At 36.9% G+C, this 16,885-nt stretch overlaps 1 protein-coding gene across 1 annotated transcript; it reads left to right on the top strand.

Annotated features, from left to right (window-relative positions):
- Positions 1 to 2,444: 2,444 nt before the first annotated feature.
- On the top strand, positions 2,445 to 15,496 carry si:ch211-266g18.10 (titin; the record flags this gene model as incomplete). Its single annotated transcript, XM_025006353.2, has 16 exons — positions 2,445 to 2,870; positions 5,799 to 5,996; positions 6,069 to 6,152; positions 6,355 to 6,459; positions 6,551 to 6,706; positions 6,825 to 6,968; positions 7,073 to 7,216; positions 7,896 to 8,039; positions 8,158 to 8,277; positions 8,374 to 8,493; positions 8,589 to 8,633; positions 8,748 to 8,795; positions 11,638 to 11,769; positions 11,859 to 13,358; positions 13,880 to 14,029; positions 14,370 to 15,496. Coding segments are annotated over exons 1-16 (4,227 nt in total), but the record flags the coding sequence as incomplete, so codon positions are not given.
- Between the last annotated feature and the right edge of the window lie 1,389 nt (positions 15,497 to 16,885).

Raw genomic sequence — 16,885 nt, 5'->3', positions numbered from 1 at the left:
ATATATATATATATATATATATATATATATATATATATATAAGGCTGATATAACAAAACGTCTCTTCTCAAGGAACTTTAGATGTACTTATAAAACCTGTTTTTGCCTTTTCATGTTTAGTAATATTCTTCTAATGCAAGGGAATGCCTTCATGCTTTCTACACACTAACTCGACTCATCCACCCCAACTTCACCACTGATATTAAGTGCATTCATTCCATTTCGGCTTCAGCAAAGGATTTTTAGAGCGGCTTACCGGACCTTTTTTAGTTTAGCTTTCTGTAGTTAAAAATGGGGCTGATTTCCTCTCCTGCTGAAACCATTGGTTAGCTGACTGCTTAGTATCCTGATGACGTTTGACAGTGTATGTCGCATTAATGTTTGGCAGCAGGCTGTATACAAACTTTTATCCTTTTGCTTCAGCGGCCAAACAAACTGCCACTGACATCATGAGAATGAAGGATGTGTACTCGTATTTGTCCCTCCATTCTGTGTGTTTTTGAATAACATGTTTACAGGAGCATTTTTTTATATTCTACCAGTGTTATATGTTGCAGGTTTGACCTTTTTTTTTAACTTGGTATCGAGCTCGTCTCTGGATGGGAAAGTGCACTCCTGGATTAAAACGCCATTTCTGTGTATTTCTGTTGCTTTCCATGGGTGGTAAAGTGAACGGTAACTTTTGTTTTTGTATCTCCTTTTTCCTAATTTATTAGGCACACAGGAAGTTTTTTGGCCTTTTCATTATTTATTGTCTGTCTGTTACTTGTACACAGCTGGTTTTGAAATAAACAATCTTGCAATTATTACAGTTCTGGTTTTAAGAGTGCTCTGATAACTAAAAAATATTTTTTTTAAATTAAATGCCTAGCATTCCTTGAAAGAATGCATATCACCCACCGCCTTTCATGCCAGAGTTTTAGACTAAGATCATCTCATGTTGAGAGTCGTAGCCATTTTGATCAACCTTGAAAATAATGTTACGTTCTTAGAGTTTGTGTTGTGACTCTCAGCTGCTACCATATCAAAGTTTAGCTCAATATCTGTAAAATCGACTGATTTGTAACCATTTATGTGTTTCCTAAGCTCGACTAGCTGACCATCTCAAATTTACTTGATTCCAAACACTAATGAGCTGTAGATGTCTAGTTTCATTCAAATCTGTCCATCAGTTCATGAGATATTTTGCTTACAGACAAACAGGGTTGACTTTATTTAATGCTGAAATTTTAGCAAGGATCTCATGCAGTGACTCTTAGCGACTACCACATCAAGTTTCAGCACCATTTCTGTAAAACTGACTGAATTATAGCCATTTTTGTGTTTTCTAAGGTCAGTTGGCCTTGGTGGCCATCTTGTATTGCATTGGCTCACAAAGTTATTCGATTGTAAATATCCATCCAGTGATTACTTTCTAAAAAAATCATTAAAATCCCTCCAGTGGTTCATAAGATATTTTGCTAACAGACAGTTAGTTTGTTCTAACATATAATTGCAAAGTTTTAAACAAAGATTTTGTATGATCTGTTCTTGTTCAAAGTATGTGTTTGAGATAACTCTCGGCTACTACCACACCCAATTTTAGCTTAAAGTCTGTCAAATTGGCTGATTTATAGCCCTTCCCTTTTTGTGTTGGCTATGGCTGATTAGCTGTGGTGGCCATCTTGAATCCAGCTGTATCCAAAAGTTAATCAGTTATAGATGGACATCCATTGAAAACTTTCTGAGAGTTTCATTAAAATCTGTGCAGTGGTTTATGGGATATGCTGCTAACAGACACACAGACACATGATTACCTGCTTTTTGTAGCAGCGGGCAATAATGATATGTGTTTCAGTTTTCCTCACTTCGATTAGCTGACAGAGTACATAAATATGGCAAGCATGGCGTATTTTGTTTTAAACGTTTTGAGATGAAGAGAATCTGATCAAAGCTGATGATTCCTGAATGAGTCACTAGATGGCGCTGCTTTAATTTAGAATCACATTCATGTGCCTGAACTACAGACACATTTAAACACTCCTTTTTCTGGACTGAGGCCTTCTTTCTTGCCTGTCAATATTTAAAGCACAGACACTTTTTGGTTAATAAATAAAAACGTTTTGAAGCCACTTTATCCACCAGAAGATTACAGCGTATCAAATTCAAGCTACATTTTCCCACATGGAAGCATGAGACGTATCCTTAAATGACAGAATATTGCAAAAAATGTCTCTTTGAGTGGTTGTCCATTCCTGCTTGTGGGAACAGAATTCATGCCGGTTTTAGAGGAAACCAGTAGGGGTGCCCTACTGAGCCAAGCCCGATCTGATCTCACTGCCCCCCTTTCGACCGCCAAAAAAGGTTTGTCCGAGCAGCTGCTGCGCACCCCAGCTAAGAATAACCTGAACTTTCTGGGTGTNGGGGGTGTAAAGTTATCCTGAGGCTCTCTGCCCTGCCTGCTGACCTATCCCCATGTGAGGCACCAACACCTCTGGGTGGGACCCTCAGCCCGTTCCCCTCGGCCCTGCCCAGCCCCTGTGCTTAGCTCGGCTTTTTCCTCCCCTGCCTCGCTGCTCCCCAGACCCCCCACCTAAACGCTGCCCACCTGGCAGCTCCAAATTTCACCGGTGAGCGCTCAATTTATTTCTTTGTTTTCCCTTTTTATTCTTGTTTTCCCACTCTTTTTTCATTGCATTGGATGCCACCAATAAGGAAAGAAGACTGATCAACAAGTGGAAATGGATTAATTGACCTATTGAGATTTTTTTTTTTTTAATAATTGATCTGATGTTGACCGAAGCTATTCCCGATCAGTTCTACATGAGGAGGCTGTGCTTGTAGCTCAGAGGACCCTACCTGAAACAGGCTCCACATCACCATGGCTGAAGGTAGGACTGCTGCAAACCACTGCTCACGTTAACTGTGTTCATTCAGAAATCCTCAATATTAACGTCGAGTAAAATACATTTTAAAAAAAGGATGTTTTGATGAGCAACGTCCTCCATGGAGTAAGTGTTGAAAGCTGGTTGCTATAAATATAAGATATCATATTGCAGGAGTTTGGCACTGGTCTCCTGTGACAGACATGACTGCTGCTGCTGCTTGTTTGCCTCAAATAAACTCCTTATAAAGCATATTTAAAACATTAATCCAGAATAAAGCGTCTGCTGAGCTATAAAGTCGGCTCTAACTGAAGCTGCAAATAACATTTTGTTTATATGAACATATTTCACATAATTCATGTTACTGCTCTCCAACCCTTGTTTATCTAAATAAAGGGCCTATTTTCTCCTGGGTATTTTGTTCAGACAAGATATATTTTACCTCTAATTATTCTGCCTGTTTGTGCCTCAGGGCTTCAGCTAGTGTCATTAAGAAATGTATTAATGAGCAGGGTTTTTTTTTTTCGTTTTTTTTTTAGAGCTGGTGCAGTTGAGCAATATTATTCAGCTGATTCTGGTATTCTCACAAACAGCTGTGTGTATATATATATATAAGGAGAGCTGTCATCTGTTAAGTTTCTAAGGCCTTGACACCGGATAAAGTGGGCAACATGAGCGATACAGTCACATGCTATTAATTGATGATGATGAGGATGTCATTAAATGTAATTACAAGCACTTTTTTCAGTATTGAACAAGTGGAAATGATCGTTTTACTGCAAAAGCTGGAGAAACCACTCATTTTTGGCTTTTCAGATGTTACTAAAAGTAGTTATAAATGCAACTTGGATCAAAGCAGCTAAGTGTCTCCACTATAAATGGTATTTATCCTTTGATTAAATGGAAACTATCATGAGTTTGTTTTGTAAGTATTGGGGAAAAACATAAACCTGTAAAATCTTACATATAGACAGAGATAACTGAGCAACATCTAATGCTGTTTTCACAAAAAGCTTCTGAAAAGTAATTTTACTCAAGAATTTTATGGGTTCCTTATTTGTTTCTTTGACTACTTTAAAGTGGATTTGGCTCCTTTGAAAGAAACATTATTATCTCCATGTTTCTGTGCAGCAGAGCCTCTTATAACAGCTGAGAAGTCTGTTAAACTTGTTCAACCTCACCACACATTGCAAATGAAGCAGATACTAAGAAGCTTAATTAACTGCTAAAAATAAAATCAAAATCCAGTACAGAGAGCTCAATGATGGCAAGAAAAGAAACCTATTTCCTGTTTTGTTTGTCTAATAATACCAGCCTGAACAAAAATCTTTTGCAGAGCGACTGATAGATGGTGACTCAACACACTGCTTTCCAGAGTTATGGAAACAAGTACAGGAAGTCAGAGTAACTCAGAAAGTTGTTGGTGTTTTCCCAGAATATAGGTCTTTTATTGTGCTTTTACTGGATCAGTTCTGTCATTTTCTTTGGTTACTTGGCTTGGTCTTAAATCTCTAAAAAACAACAACTAATAAATGGTCCAGTTGGCTGATTTGTATGGCAAGCAGTTTATGTATTTATTCAACATTCTTGCTATCAAGCAATGTGTATGCTCACTAATTAGCTACTACATGCTGTAGTTGCACCTTTGGTTGCTGTGTTGCACTGATTCAACATTTTGGTGCACTAGTTCTACAAACACTCTAACTCGTGGAGCAAAAGTCATACTAATCAGCCATTTTGCCGAACTAGCAGTACAAAAGTCGTAACTAGCTCACTTTTTAACGCTCTAGTAAATCACTGGACCAAACTAGACAATGACTGTGTCATACAGGTTAACTAGTAGGCATAAAAAACACTGCTTGTTAACTAGTCAACACAAATTAGGCCTGCTAGTCGACTAGTGCCACCGAGAAATGTGACTAATTGACTGGTTGACACGCTTTTGTCCTTACTAGTTAACTAGTGTGCCTAAAAATGTCAACCCCTCAACCAGTGTACCAAATTTTGGACTTACTAGTTAACTAGTAAACATGTTAGACACACCAGTCGACTTGTTGACATGTTTTCTGTCCACTACTTAACTAGTAATGCCAGGTTTTACCTCATTAGTTAATTAATAAAGGTTTTGGGTGTCACTAGTTAACTGGAAAAGATTTTAGGCTAGTAAACTACTTGACTAATTGATATTTTTAGGTGACCTAGTAAGCTAGTAAAGACAAAAATGTGTCAGCTAGTTAACTGGTGCTTCACTGGTGTTACTAGTAAGAGTATTTGTTGAACTAGTGCGACCAAATGAGCAACTAGAGCAGTTTAGTGGGCCAGAATTCAGCTGTAGCAGCAGTAAAGTGACAGGCAAATCAGATAATGCAGATTTACACAAAGGTAAAAAAATATAAAAACAAAATATAAATATTCCTTGATATCAAGAAAATAGAATAAATGCACAAACAGCTTGCCATAGTTTAGCCACAGGTGTGTCTACCATCCCTGTATATCAGACAGGTACAGCAGATAGCTCCGTTCAGGACTGATTCCCATCCTTTGCACAGATTTTTTTTCCCTCCAGGCAGATGTTTCCAGATGTAGATAAAAAAAAACTCTCTGTATGAGAGTTAAATAAGATGCAGCAACGTTTACGCTCTGATTGTTGGAAATTTGTTGTTATGGCTGTTGTTTGGCCTATAGATGGAGTCATTATTTTAAATTACTTGTTCATTATGGTTTTAAGCTTATTTATAATCACGTTGTTGGTTATTGTCTCTGTCAGTGGCTGCTGAACTTTATGTTCTGTCTTCACAGACTTTATTTATGTACCCTAATGTGTCAGTGACTCACACCCCTGAAACTTGTTGGAGTTGAACATGGAAATGACAGTGCCCCCTGTTGGACAAAATGTTTTTTTTAATAGCCTTGAATGTATTTTTGCGCACACAGCAGCCAAAGCCCCCTCTGTCGGTGCAGCCGGAGGGCCCGGTGGAGCAGCCCAGAGCGGCTCTCTCAGATCCAAAGCTCTGGAGCTCCTCAGGAAGCTGAAGATGTCTGTGGAGCTGCTGATCGCCCTGGCTGCTCTCCTGTCCTGGGTGGTTGTGGGCGTGGTGATGTTTGACTTTGTGGAATACAAAGCAGTCCCTGGTAAGCTTAGAGATGCCTGAAAGTCTGATAACTTTAGCCATGTCACTCAGGAGCTTTTCCATCGTTTCGCAGACATTCAGCAAATCCTAACGGACCCCGTCCAATCTGTAAACAATGCTGTTGATGAAGTGTCGAGCCTTCTCAATAAGTTCCAAGGTAAATTTAAATTACCACACCATACCACTTTATTTCTAAAGCACCTAAAAACAACATAACTGACCAAAGTGCTGTACAAAAACAATGTAACAGAGAACAACAATAAAACAGCAATTTTTTGACAAAAACAGCTAATTCTTTTGACAATTTCCTTTCAGCGTACATCAATCCAAGCGCTGAAACTCTGACTTCTTGTTTCCAGAATGTGCACCAGATTTAAGTGACCCCAGGTCTGCTGCTGCTTATGCAGCCGAGGAAATCATAGAAGCAAAGGACGGATTTGTTCGCTATTATTCAGATGAAGAAGGTATGAAAACTCACCTAAAACACACCGAGCGCTTCACCAACAGGGGAAGACTTTCATTCTGATGTAAGGAAAACACGTTTCTGCACCACAGGAAACTTTTACCTCAGCTACGTCGACCCTGTAGTCATTGGTAGAAGCGCTTTCCATTCAACCAATGACTTCGTGTGTGGAGTGTTCAGTTACCTCAGGGACTCACTGTGTGCTGTTGTGGATACTGTAACAGAGACGACTCGGGATATTAGAAAAGGTGCGTCTTCATATGTATTTACGTCTGATTTGTATGGTTTGGGCATTTTGATGTCAGTTAGCTGAAATCTAACCTTCACAAATGCTTTTGCCTCTTTTGTTGTTGTTTGTTTTCTCAGGAAAAACGGATCTGAGCTACATTGACCCTGTTGTAATAGGCCGAGGTGCCTTCAGTGTCACTAATGAGTTCACATCTGAGGTGGTGGGCTACATTCAGGGTGGGCTCTGCTTTATTCTGGACTCCATACTGGATGTAGTGAAAGGTAGTTAAATTGCTTTTTTTTTTAATTTACCCTACAACTTCCCAATGTCTGAGAATGTCCTCATATTTAGCCGTTTTTATTTGTGCCTTCTTCGTGTCTCTCAGGGACGACTGACTTCAGCTTCATCGATCCTGTGGTGATCGGCAGGAATTTCTTCGGTGACATAAACGAGACGGTTTCTGGGATAACAGGTTACATCCAGGACACGCTCTGTGCCATCTTAGACAGCGTGCTGGATCTGTTTAAAGGTATTTTCAATCCTTTTTTTAAATTCAAATCAAGTCAAATGACAAGGTGCACGTTTAAAAAACTTTTATTGACCAAAATGTTTTAAAAAGAATAGGCGATATCAAAAATAAATAATTTAAAGGCAATAAAAATGAACTCAAAAACATTAAAGTCACAGAAAAAAAGCTTTGTCACCTGGATTTTACTCTGGATTCAGCAGCTAATTATTGGATTCAGAGCTTTTCTAATAATTAATAACGACCCTGTTTAAAAGTAGCAGGAGCGCTGTAAAAATATGTAAATAAAAACAAAATTTGTAGTTTTATTATTAATTAAAACTCCATATTTCTTTAAATTAGTATTAGGAATCCAAATCTATGATTTTAAAATGAGACTATATTATATAAGCTCAGCCCCACTCAGAAATTAAAAATAATAGTGTATAACAGTTTTATTACAGTAAAATAAAATCTTAACTTGTGAAATGGAAGCTCAATGATTGATGCAAGCTTTATGTAAATTCGACTAATTCAATAAAAATCAGGTAGTTGTGACCTTGGGGGTGGTTGGGCTGTTGTTGTTATAAAAATGAAAGTTGTCGAGTTTCCTTTTGGTCTTGAGTTTTATTGCGTGTCATAATTAGTTTAATGAAATAACTGAGCCGAAGCTTCGTCCTTGACTGTGTGCCGCTCTCCTCAGGAACAGTCGACATCAGCTTCATTGACCCTGTGGTTGTGGGCAGGACAGCTTTCAGAGTTTTTAACGACTTTGTGAGTGGAGTAGCAGGATACGTCCAGGACGTGCTCTGTGCAGTTTTGGATGTGACCCTGGATATATTAAACGGTATTGCAGCTCTTTTGTTTGATTTCATCTCGTATTTTGTTCTTACAATACATACTTTACTGTAGTTCCAGTTTTCACAAAATCCTTTGCCTTTTCCCCCCCATTTCCTATTGATCAGACATCCAGCAGGCTGTGGGATTCAGCCCCACCTCAGTCCTGAAGACGACAGTAGAAACCACCAAAGAACAGATTAACATGCTTGTGGGCTTCCTCTCCTCAACACTGATTGGTGAACAAGGTCTGTTCCAAGTCCTGCAACAAAATATATTAACTATGACTATTTATTCTCAATAAAGATATTCAGTTTTCTGACTCTCCTGCTTTGGTTTTCCAGGTATCATGCCCGAAGTGTCCATTGATCCAATGAAAATGGTCGAGGATGCAGTGTTGGAGTTCTCTGACAAGAAGGATTTGTTCTTGGGTTACATGTCCAGCATGCTCGTTGGTGACCAAGGTAAGATTGTTTCTACAAATACAAATTAAACAAATAATGGGGGAAAAAAATGTTATTTAACACTGACATCTGATGCTGAATTTCTCTTGTTTTAGGAGAACCTGTTGCCACTCCGGTTGTAAATGTAGACACTGAAACAGGTTTCACTTCTTAATGACTTTTTATGCAACTTGAAACACGCCATTAGCAGCTTGTTGTCGCCTCTTTCATTGCTGCCGGTTCTTTGAAACACATCTCTGTCTGTCTTTGTTTAGATGAAACTGTAGTTTCTCAATCTGATATCAGGCTGGTCAGTGAGAAAGGTAAGAACATAACAGATTTTTAAATTTCATTGTGAAAATACAAACACTTGTTTCTCTTTTTTGGGCATGTACACTTTAAAAGGATTATTTTTTTATATGCGTTGCCAGCTTGAGTGCATAGATTGGCTGAATGTTTGTCTTGTGTTTCTCCTGCACGTCTGCAACAATCTCCATATTTCTTGCCAAACTGTGCAGTTTTATAATGTGTTTTTTATGGAATGTCTTGCAATTTACGTTATTATGACAAACCTTCTGTCTTATGAAAGCTTGTGTCGCCCTTACTTTATTAAACACTGTTTTTAATTAACATTTTGTGGCTTGGACCAACTTGCATCATAACCTTGGTGGATCTTTGCGGTAATAAATGTGTTAAGCAACCACATTGTTATGAACTGGGTGACTATATTCCTCTTGCTATGACTTGTTTTGAACTGTGCATTAATATCGTTGTCACAGTTTGAGTTGAGTCTACTTGTTTTGTTTTGTTTTTATTGAAAAAAGTTGTTTTTCTGTGTAACATTGCACATGAAAACTCATGAATGAATGAATGTCCTTCTGAGTTTTTTTTTGCATTTTTCTTTGTACTTCTGTCATTTGTATCACAACTCTTTAAATAAAATGTATTATCTCAGTTCTTTTTATACATTTTAAATGTATGTTAGTATGTACAGTTTGGACTGAAAATATTCGTACATTTACACAATATTTAATACTAACCCTTTACAGACGCGGTAATAAGCAGCATAAATATGGGTTCAAAGTGAGCTCTCCCAATTTTAATGCCACAATTTTCACAATTAAGTTGGAAGTGGTGCTTATCAATGACAGTTTTTTGAGGCCTAAATCTAAACACACAATCCATTCAAGGACAGATGTGGGCTATTCTTCTGTACAGCTAAGCTGTATATTTTGAACAAACGGTATCTATAAAATTAGAATCATGACCTAAGGCTAATCTGTTCACTCTTTTGTGGGTTTTAAGTGGCTGCAACAGTTTTGTAGTGGGGGCTGGTTTATACACTTAATTTACAAAACTCAAACATCTGTTTTCATTCGTTTATTATTATTATTATTTTTTTTTTTACTTTGTAACTGGAGATGCACGTCCTCTTGCACCCATCAGGGAGTCCTGCAGCACCCTCCGCACCCCTATTTCCCACAGCCTTAAAGCAGAAAGTGTCTTAAAGTGGATAACAAAATATATCATATTATATTGTAACACACTGTATTGTGTTGTATTAAATAATAACATAATAAAAGACTGAAGCAGACAGATGAAGTCTGAAGTGTAGTTTTCTCTGCTGTCTGCTTAGATCAGTGGTGTCCTGGAGGGCCACTATCCTGCATGTTTTAGTTGTTTCCCTGCTCTTCAGCAGACCTTTGAGTTCTGCAGAAGCCTGATAATCACTCATTCATTCAAACCAGGTGTTTCAGAACAGAGAAACACTTAAAACATGTAGGAGTTACCATCCAGGACTAGGGTTGGACAATACTGTTTTAGATTAATCCAAATGTGGCAAAACTGGTTCAACATCAATTTGCTATTCAGAGTGACATCTGCCCACTTGTATAACATGTTGTAAAGGCAACTTCTGATTCATGTAATTGCCTTTCTTATTAGATTTAAGCCTCTATAAAAGCTGTTCCTTATATTAGACGGTGGTAATTCCCAGACATTTCCTTTAATCAGAATACCCATCCATTCAATTTCTTTGGTGTGGGTCACGAGGAGCTGGTGCATATCTCCAACAGTCACTGCGTGAGAGGCAGGGGACACCCTGGACAGGTCACCAGTCCATCACAGGGACACCATTCACTTTACAAATTTACCTGACATGCGTGTCCTCCAATGAGAGGGAACTGGACTAACCAGAGAAAACCCAGACATGCACAGGGAGAACATGAACATGTTGAGGAAAGGTTCATGGGGTGAAAAAAAATGTCACAAAATGTAATAAAAAGTTTGATGTGTCCAGGTCTGGATAACTGCAAATGAAAACTAAAAAATAAATTTAATCTGACATTTTTTGATGGAACTCCCTTGAGTTAACAAAAAAAAAGATTCCATTGACAAAGATGATCTGTGATGCCTAATTCTAATAAATACATAAAGAGTAATAAATCACTTATAAAGACCAGAACAGTTTAGTTTAATTAAAGTAGTTCATTTCATGAAGTTTAGGAAATGCTCAGGGGCGTTTTTAGGGTCAAACCTTTAAGAGCTTCAGCCCCTGAAAAAATGCTACTAACACCTTAGTGACCTTGATAAATTACATATATCACCACAATAATCAACCAATTTCTCAACATAGAAACAAGTAGCAATTGTAATACTTTAAATAAATTACAAAAAGTAATTACAAATTACAGCTACTACTTACCAGCAAGTGACAAATGTTATTTCTGTATAAATCTTTTCATGTTGGCTAACCTTCATAAAGAGATATCAGGTTAAGTATGTAATTTGTTCATGTTTTGTTCAAATATGCACTTCATTTTATAGCTGATTCTTACCTCAATAAAATTTAGTAAAAAAAAAAAAATTAAAACAAAAAAAAGAGAGAAATATACAAAACATGTTTGGGGGGTATTGAACCGGATCAATCAATCAATTAGCTGTAATTTCCGTGTTTTGTTTCTCAGTAAGTAAAATAAATTATAAGTCAAATTTCACCACATTAGATATATTATGAGGCAAAAGAAAAGCGACTAACTACAGCATGTGTGCACTGTTGTTTTTATGTTTTCATTGTTGTTATTTGCCCCAATTCAATTCTCTCTGTAGTCCAAAAGATTTTAACAAGCAAGTTGTAACTTTTGGCTCAGACTGATGATGATACAGTTACAGAGATGATGCAGACTGCTGAAGATGAAGCTATCGCTGCTGCAGAGTTAACTCCAGACTCAAAGACTGACGAGATGGAGGCTGAAGCTGCCCCTGAAGCAGAAGAGACCGAGGCTGAAGATGATGAGGGTATTCAGATGTTTGTTTCATTTTTTTCAGTCACATACATCAGATTAAAAAGTAAATAAAAAAAACTAAATTTAATGCTATAACAACAGTGACACATGTTGAAGAAATGCAACCTGAGGAGGAAATGTTAGATGATGAAAGCAAAGAGGAAGAGGAAAAAGAAGAGCTTTCTGATGAAGAGGAAGAAGAGGAGATTAGAAGATTGGAACTGGAGCAAGAAGAAGAGCAGAAGGGAGAGGAAGAGGATGGTGAAAAGAAGGACAAATCAAAAACAGGGCAAGAACAAGAAGAAAAACGTGCTGAGACTGAGAAGATCTTAGTCAATGAAAAGGATGGAGAGATCCAGATAACAGAGGCAGAGGTCGAGGATGGAGAAGAGAAGGAGGAGGAGGAGGAGGAGGAAAAGCCCAAAACTGAACATCAAGAAGATGACAGAACTGAAACTGAAGATATTTTAACCAAAGACGAGTACAAGGAGGAGGAAAAACCCAAACCTGAAGATATAGTAGTAGAAGAGGAGACGGAACCTACAACTGAGGACCATTTGGCCAACGAGAAGGAGGAGGAGGAGGAGGAGGAAAAAACTACAACTGATGCCACAATACAACATCGAGAAGAGGAGGAAAGTGAAACTGAAGACCATTTGTCCAAAGAGGAGGAAGATGACAATGAGGAGCAGATTAAGGAGGACGAGGAGGAAATGGAAAAAACAAGACCTGAGGTTATGGTCAAAGATAAAGGATCTGAAGAGGAACCTGAAATTGAAGACCATTTGGCAAAAGAGGAGGAGCAGGAAGAAGACAAAGATAAAACTGGAGATAAGGTGGAAACTCAAGGAGATGACGAGGAGGAGAAACCTCAAATTGAAGATATAGTAGGACATAAAGGAGCTGAAGAGGAACCTGAGACTGAAGACCATTTGTCCAAAGAGGAGATGGAGGAGGACGAAGAAAAACCCAACACTGAACACATTGTGGAAGATAAAGGAGAGGGAGGAGAGGTTAAATCTGAAATGGAAGACATTTTGGCAGATGATAAAGAAGAAACCGAGGAGTTTCAGGAGCTAAAAATTGAAGTGACCGCACAAGATCATCTGAAGGAGACAGAAGTTGTGGAAGATGTGAAGGAGGCCAGAGAGGAAACCAAAACTGAAGCTGAAAAGGAGGAAAAAACAAAGGGGGAAACTCAAGACAGCGATCTTTTCCTTACTAAAAAGGATGAAGAAGATATTGATATAACTTACAGCACTGACAGTCCATCTGAAAAACCAACAGAGGAAGCTGAAGATCAGGTTGATGATGAAGATGTAGAAGAGGAGCCATCAGTCCAGCAATTAGATCTGAACACCCTGGTGTCGAAAACCCCTGTTGTACCTGAATCCGGTGAGGAAGCAGAGACAACTTCACCATCTGACCCCAGTGAGGAGGAGTTTCCTGATGTAAAGGAGGATCGTGATGAGAATAACAACAACAGCGAGAGCAGAAAGACTGAACCTGAACAGATGACGAAGGCTCCCGCTGCCTTCAGGAGGCTGGGAAAAGTCAGCTCCAGAACAGCACATAAAGAACACATCAACAAATATGAGACAGGTACTAAACTCTACCCATTATTACCTTACATACATCAACAGAGTCAATCTGAATGTCGACTGTATTCATTCATTTCTGGGACATGCTTGTAACTTTACATATTGTTCAGATTTTATTGCCATATTGGATCGTCTTCATCATGATGTGACTGGAGTCTTTGGATCTTGACTGACTGGGTTGATGTTTTATGTTTTTACCCTTTGTGTTAAACCAACATATTAGTGATTTTATTGTACTTTTTGTTATAACTCTGCCCATTAAACAGGTCTTTATGTATTTAACAAAACATAATAAAATAGTGTGTATTGGTGAATTCAAAGCTATAATGCCCATAGTGCTTTGCAAGCTTTTGCTTTGACTGCTGTTGACTCCACATTACTCATCTATGGTACGCTGTTGTTTTTATGATAATTTTTAGTTCTCAAAAACTCAAAGGTGTCACAAGCAGTAAACTTGTACTAATCTGATATAAACACAGTAGTGTGATTGTTTTGCCTCTGAAGATGCATTGATGTCTGCAGATATCAAAGTTGCAGAGCGTGAAAAGGAAGAGAAAGAAGAGGAGGAAGCCAAAATTGAAAAAACTGTAGTTGTAAAACTAAAAGAAGTCAAACCAAAGAAGGACAAACCTGTTACTAAACCCCCTGAAAGGAAAAAGGCCCACCCTGAAGGTAAAAATGTTACTAAATGTGTTCAGTCTTACCAGAGAATATAATCAGTGGTTTAAACTGTTAAACATCTGCTTTGAATAGTTAGCAATAAACCCTCAGAAGTGAAAGTGGGCAAGAAAGTGAGATATTGAAATATATTATTAATAATAAAAAACCTAAATATCAGTGTAAAATTGTGGATATAAAAAAAGTAAATGCATTTTTAAACATCATTTATTTTAATCACTCAATACAGTTATCACACACTATATAATGAAGATGTAGACTCATTCACAATTAGGTTTATTGCTCCTTTCAATATTTAACCAATTTGTTTGGTTCCTCTATTGGTTCCTTTCAGAAGAAATATCCGTAAAGAAAACACTCAAAGAAAAGGACAAAGAAAAGAAACCAACTCTTGTTGAGAAAGAGATGAAAAAACCTTTGAAGAAAATGAAAAAAGAGGTAAAGCATCTTAAAGAAAGAACAAAAGAAGAAAAGAAAACACACAAAGAAAAGGAACAAGTAAAGGAGCCCTCAAAAATAAAAGAAACAAAGACAAAAATCAAAAGGGATGACAAGAAAGCAATCAAAGAAGAACAGAAAGATAAGAAATTACCTCCTAAAGAAAAGGATGTGAAAAAAGTGCATAAAGAAGAAAAGAAAGACAAGGACATAAAGAAACAACAGGAAGAGAAAAAAGAAAAGAGATCAGAGAAAATAGAAAAGGAAAGGAAGCAGCCCAAAGAAGAAAAACAGAAGCTTCCTAAGGAAGAGAAAGAATCAAAACATCCCAAAAAAAAGGTTGAAGAGAAACCTTCAATAAAAGTAAAGAAGGAAAAACTTCAGAAAGACAGAAAAGAAGAAAAGAAACCAGCTCAGGAAGGGAAACAACCTCAACTTCTAAAACAAGAAACAGAAGAAAAGAAACCTTCAAAAGATGAATTAAAAGACAAGACACCTCCTAAAGAAAAGAAAGTGAAAAAGAAACCTCCACAAAAGACTGAAGAAAAGAAACCCCCAAAGGAGGAGAAAAAAGAGCAGAAACTTTCTAAAGAGACGAAACCTCTCAAAGAAAAAGTTGTTAAAAAGAAAACTGTTGAAGAATCTCAAAAAGAAAAGAAAGCTTCCAAAATAGAAATGAAAGAGAAGAAATCTGTTAAAGAAACAACAGAAGAAAAGAAACCTCCTAAAGAAATGATAGAAGAAAAGAAACCTCACAAAGAAATAGAGGAAAAGAAACCTCCTAAAGAGAAGATAGAGGTAAAGAAACCTAAAGAAGCTCTTAAAGAAACAAAACCGGCTAAAGAAAAGATAGAGGAAAAGAAACCTCTCATAGAAAAGATAGAAGAAAAGAAACCTCCTGAAGAAAAGACAGAAGAAAAGAAACCTCCTAAAGAAGCTATTAAACAAACAAAACTGGCTAAAGAAAAGATAGAAGAAAAGAAACCTAAAGAAAAGATGGAGGAAAAGAAACCTGCTAAAGAAATGATAGAAGAAAAGAAACCTCCTAAAGAAGCTATTGAAGAAACAAAACCGGCTAAAGAAAAGAAAGAGGAAAAGAAACCTATCAAAGAAAAGATAGAAGAAAAGAAACCTAAAGAAAAGATAGAGGAAAAGAAACCTCCTAAAGAAGCTATTAAAAAAAAGACACCTATCAAAGAAAAAACTAAAGAAAAGAAACCTGCTGAAGAAATGATAGAAGAAAAGAAACCTCCTAAAGAAGCTATTAAAGAAACAAAACTGGCTAAAGAAAAGATAGAAGAAAAGAAACCTAAAGAAAAGAAAGAGGAAAAGAAACCTATCAAAGAAAAGATAGAAGAAAAGAAACCTAAAGAAAAGATAGAGGAAAAGAAACCTCCTAAAGAAGCTATTAAAGAAAAGAAACCTCTCAAAGAAAAAACTAAAGAAAAGAAACCTGCTAAAGAAAAGATAGAAGAAAAGAAACCTCTCAAAGAAAAGATAGGGGAAAAGAAACCTCCTAAAGAAAAGATGGAGGAAAAGAAACCTGCTAAAGAAATGATAGAAGAAAAGAAACCTCCTAAAGAAGCTATTGAAGAAACAAAACCGGCTAAAGAAAAGAAAGAGGAAAAGAAACCTATCAAAGAAAAGATAGAAGAAAAGAAACCTAAAGAAAAGATAGAGGAAAAGAAACCTCCTAAAGAAGCTATTAAAAAAAAGACACCTATCAAAGAAAAAACTAAAGAAAAGAAACCTGCTGAAGAAATGATAGAAGAAAAGAAACCTCCTAAAGAAGCTATTAAAGAAACAAAACTGGCTAAAGAAAAGATAGAAGAAAAGAAACCTAAAGAAAAGAAAGAGGAAAAGAAACCTATCAAAGAAAAGATAGAAGAAAAGAAACCTAAAGAAAAGATAGAGGAAAAGAAACCTCCTAAAGAAGCTATTAAAGAAAAGAAACCTCTCAAAGAAAAAACTAAAGAAAAGAAACCTGCTAAAGAAAAGATAGAAGAAAAGAAACCTCTCAAAGAAAAGATAGGGGAAAAGAAACCTCCTAAAGAAAAGATGGAGGAAAAGAAACCTGCTAAAGAAATGATAGAAGAAAAGAAACCTCCTAAAGAAGCTATTGAAGAAACAAAACCGGCTAAAGAAAAGAAAGAGGAAAAGAAACCTATCAAAGAAAAGATAGAAGAAAAGAAACCTAAAGAAAAGATAGAGGAAAAGAAACCTCCTAAAGAAGCTATTAAAAAAAAGACACCTATCAAAGAAAAAACTAAAGAAAAGAAACCTGCTGAAGAAATGATAGAAGAAAAGAAACCTCCTAAAGAAGCTATTAAAGAAACAAAACTGGCTAAAGAAAAGATAGAAGAAAAGAAACCTAAAGAAAAGAAAGAGGAAAAGAAACCTATCAAAGAAAAG

The sequence above is a fragment of the Kryptolebias marmoratus genome, linkage group LG10 (genome assembly GCF_001649575.2).
Source record: "Kryptolebias marmoratus isolate JLee-2015 linkage group LG10, ASM164957v2, whole genome shotgun sequence".
NCBI lineage: Eukaryota > Metazoa > Chordata > Actinopteri > Cyprinodontiformes > Rivulidae > Kryptolebias > Kryptolebias marmoratus.
Note: the sequence above shows the minus strand (reverse complement) of the source record. Positions and strands in the feature narration are given on the sequence as shown.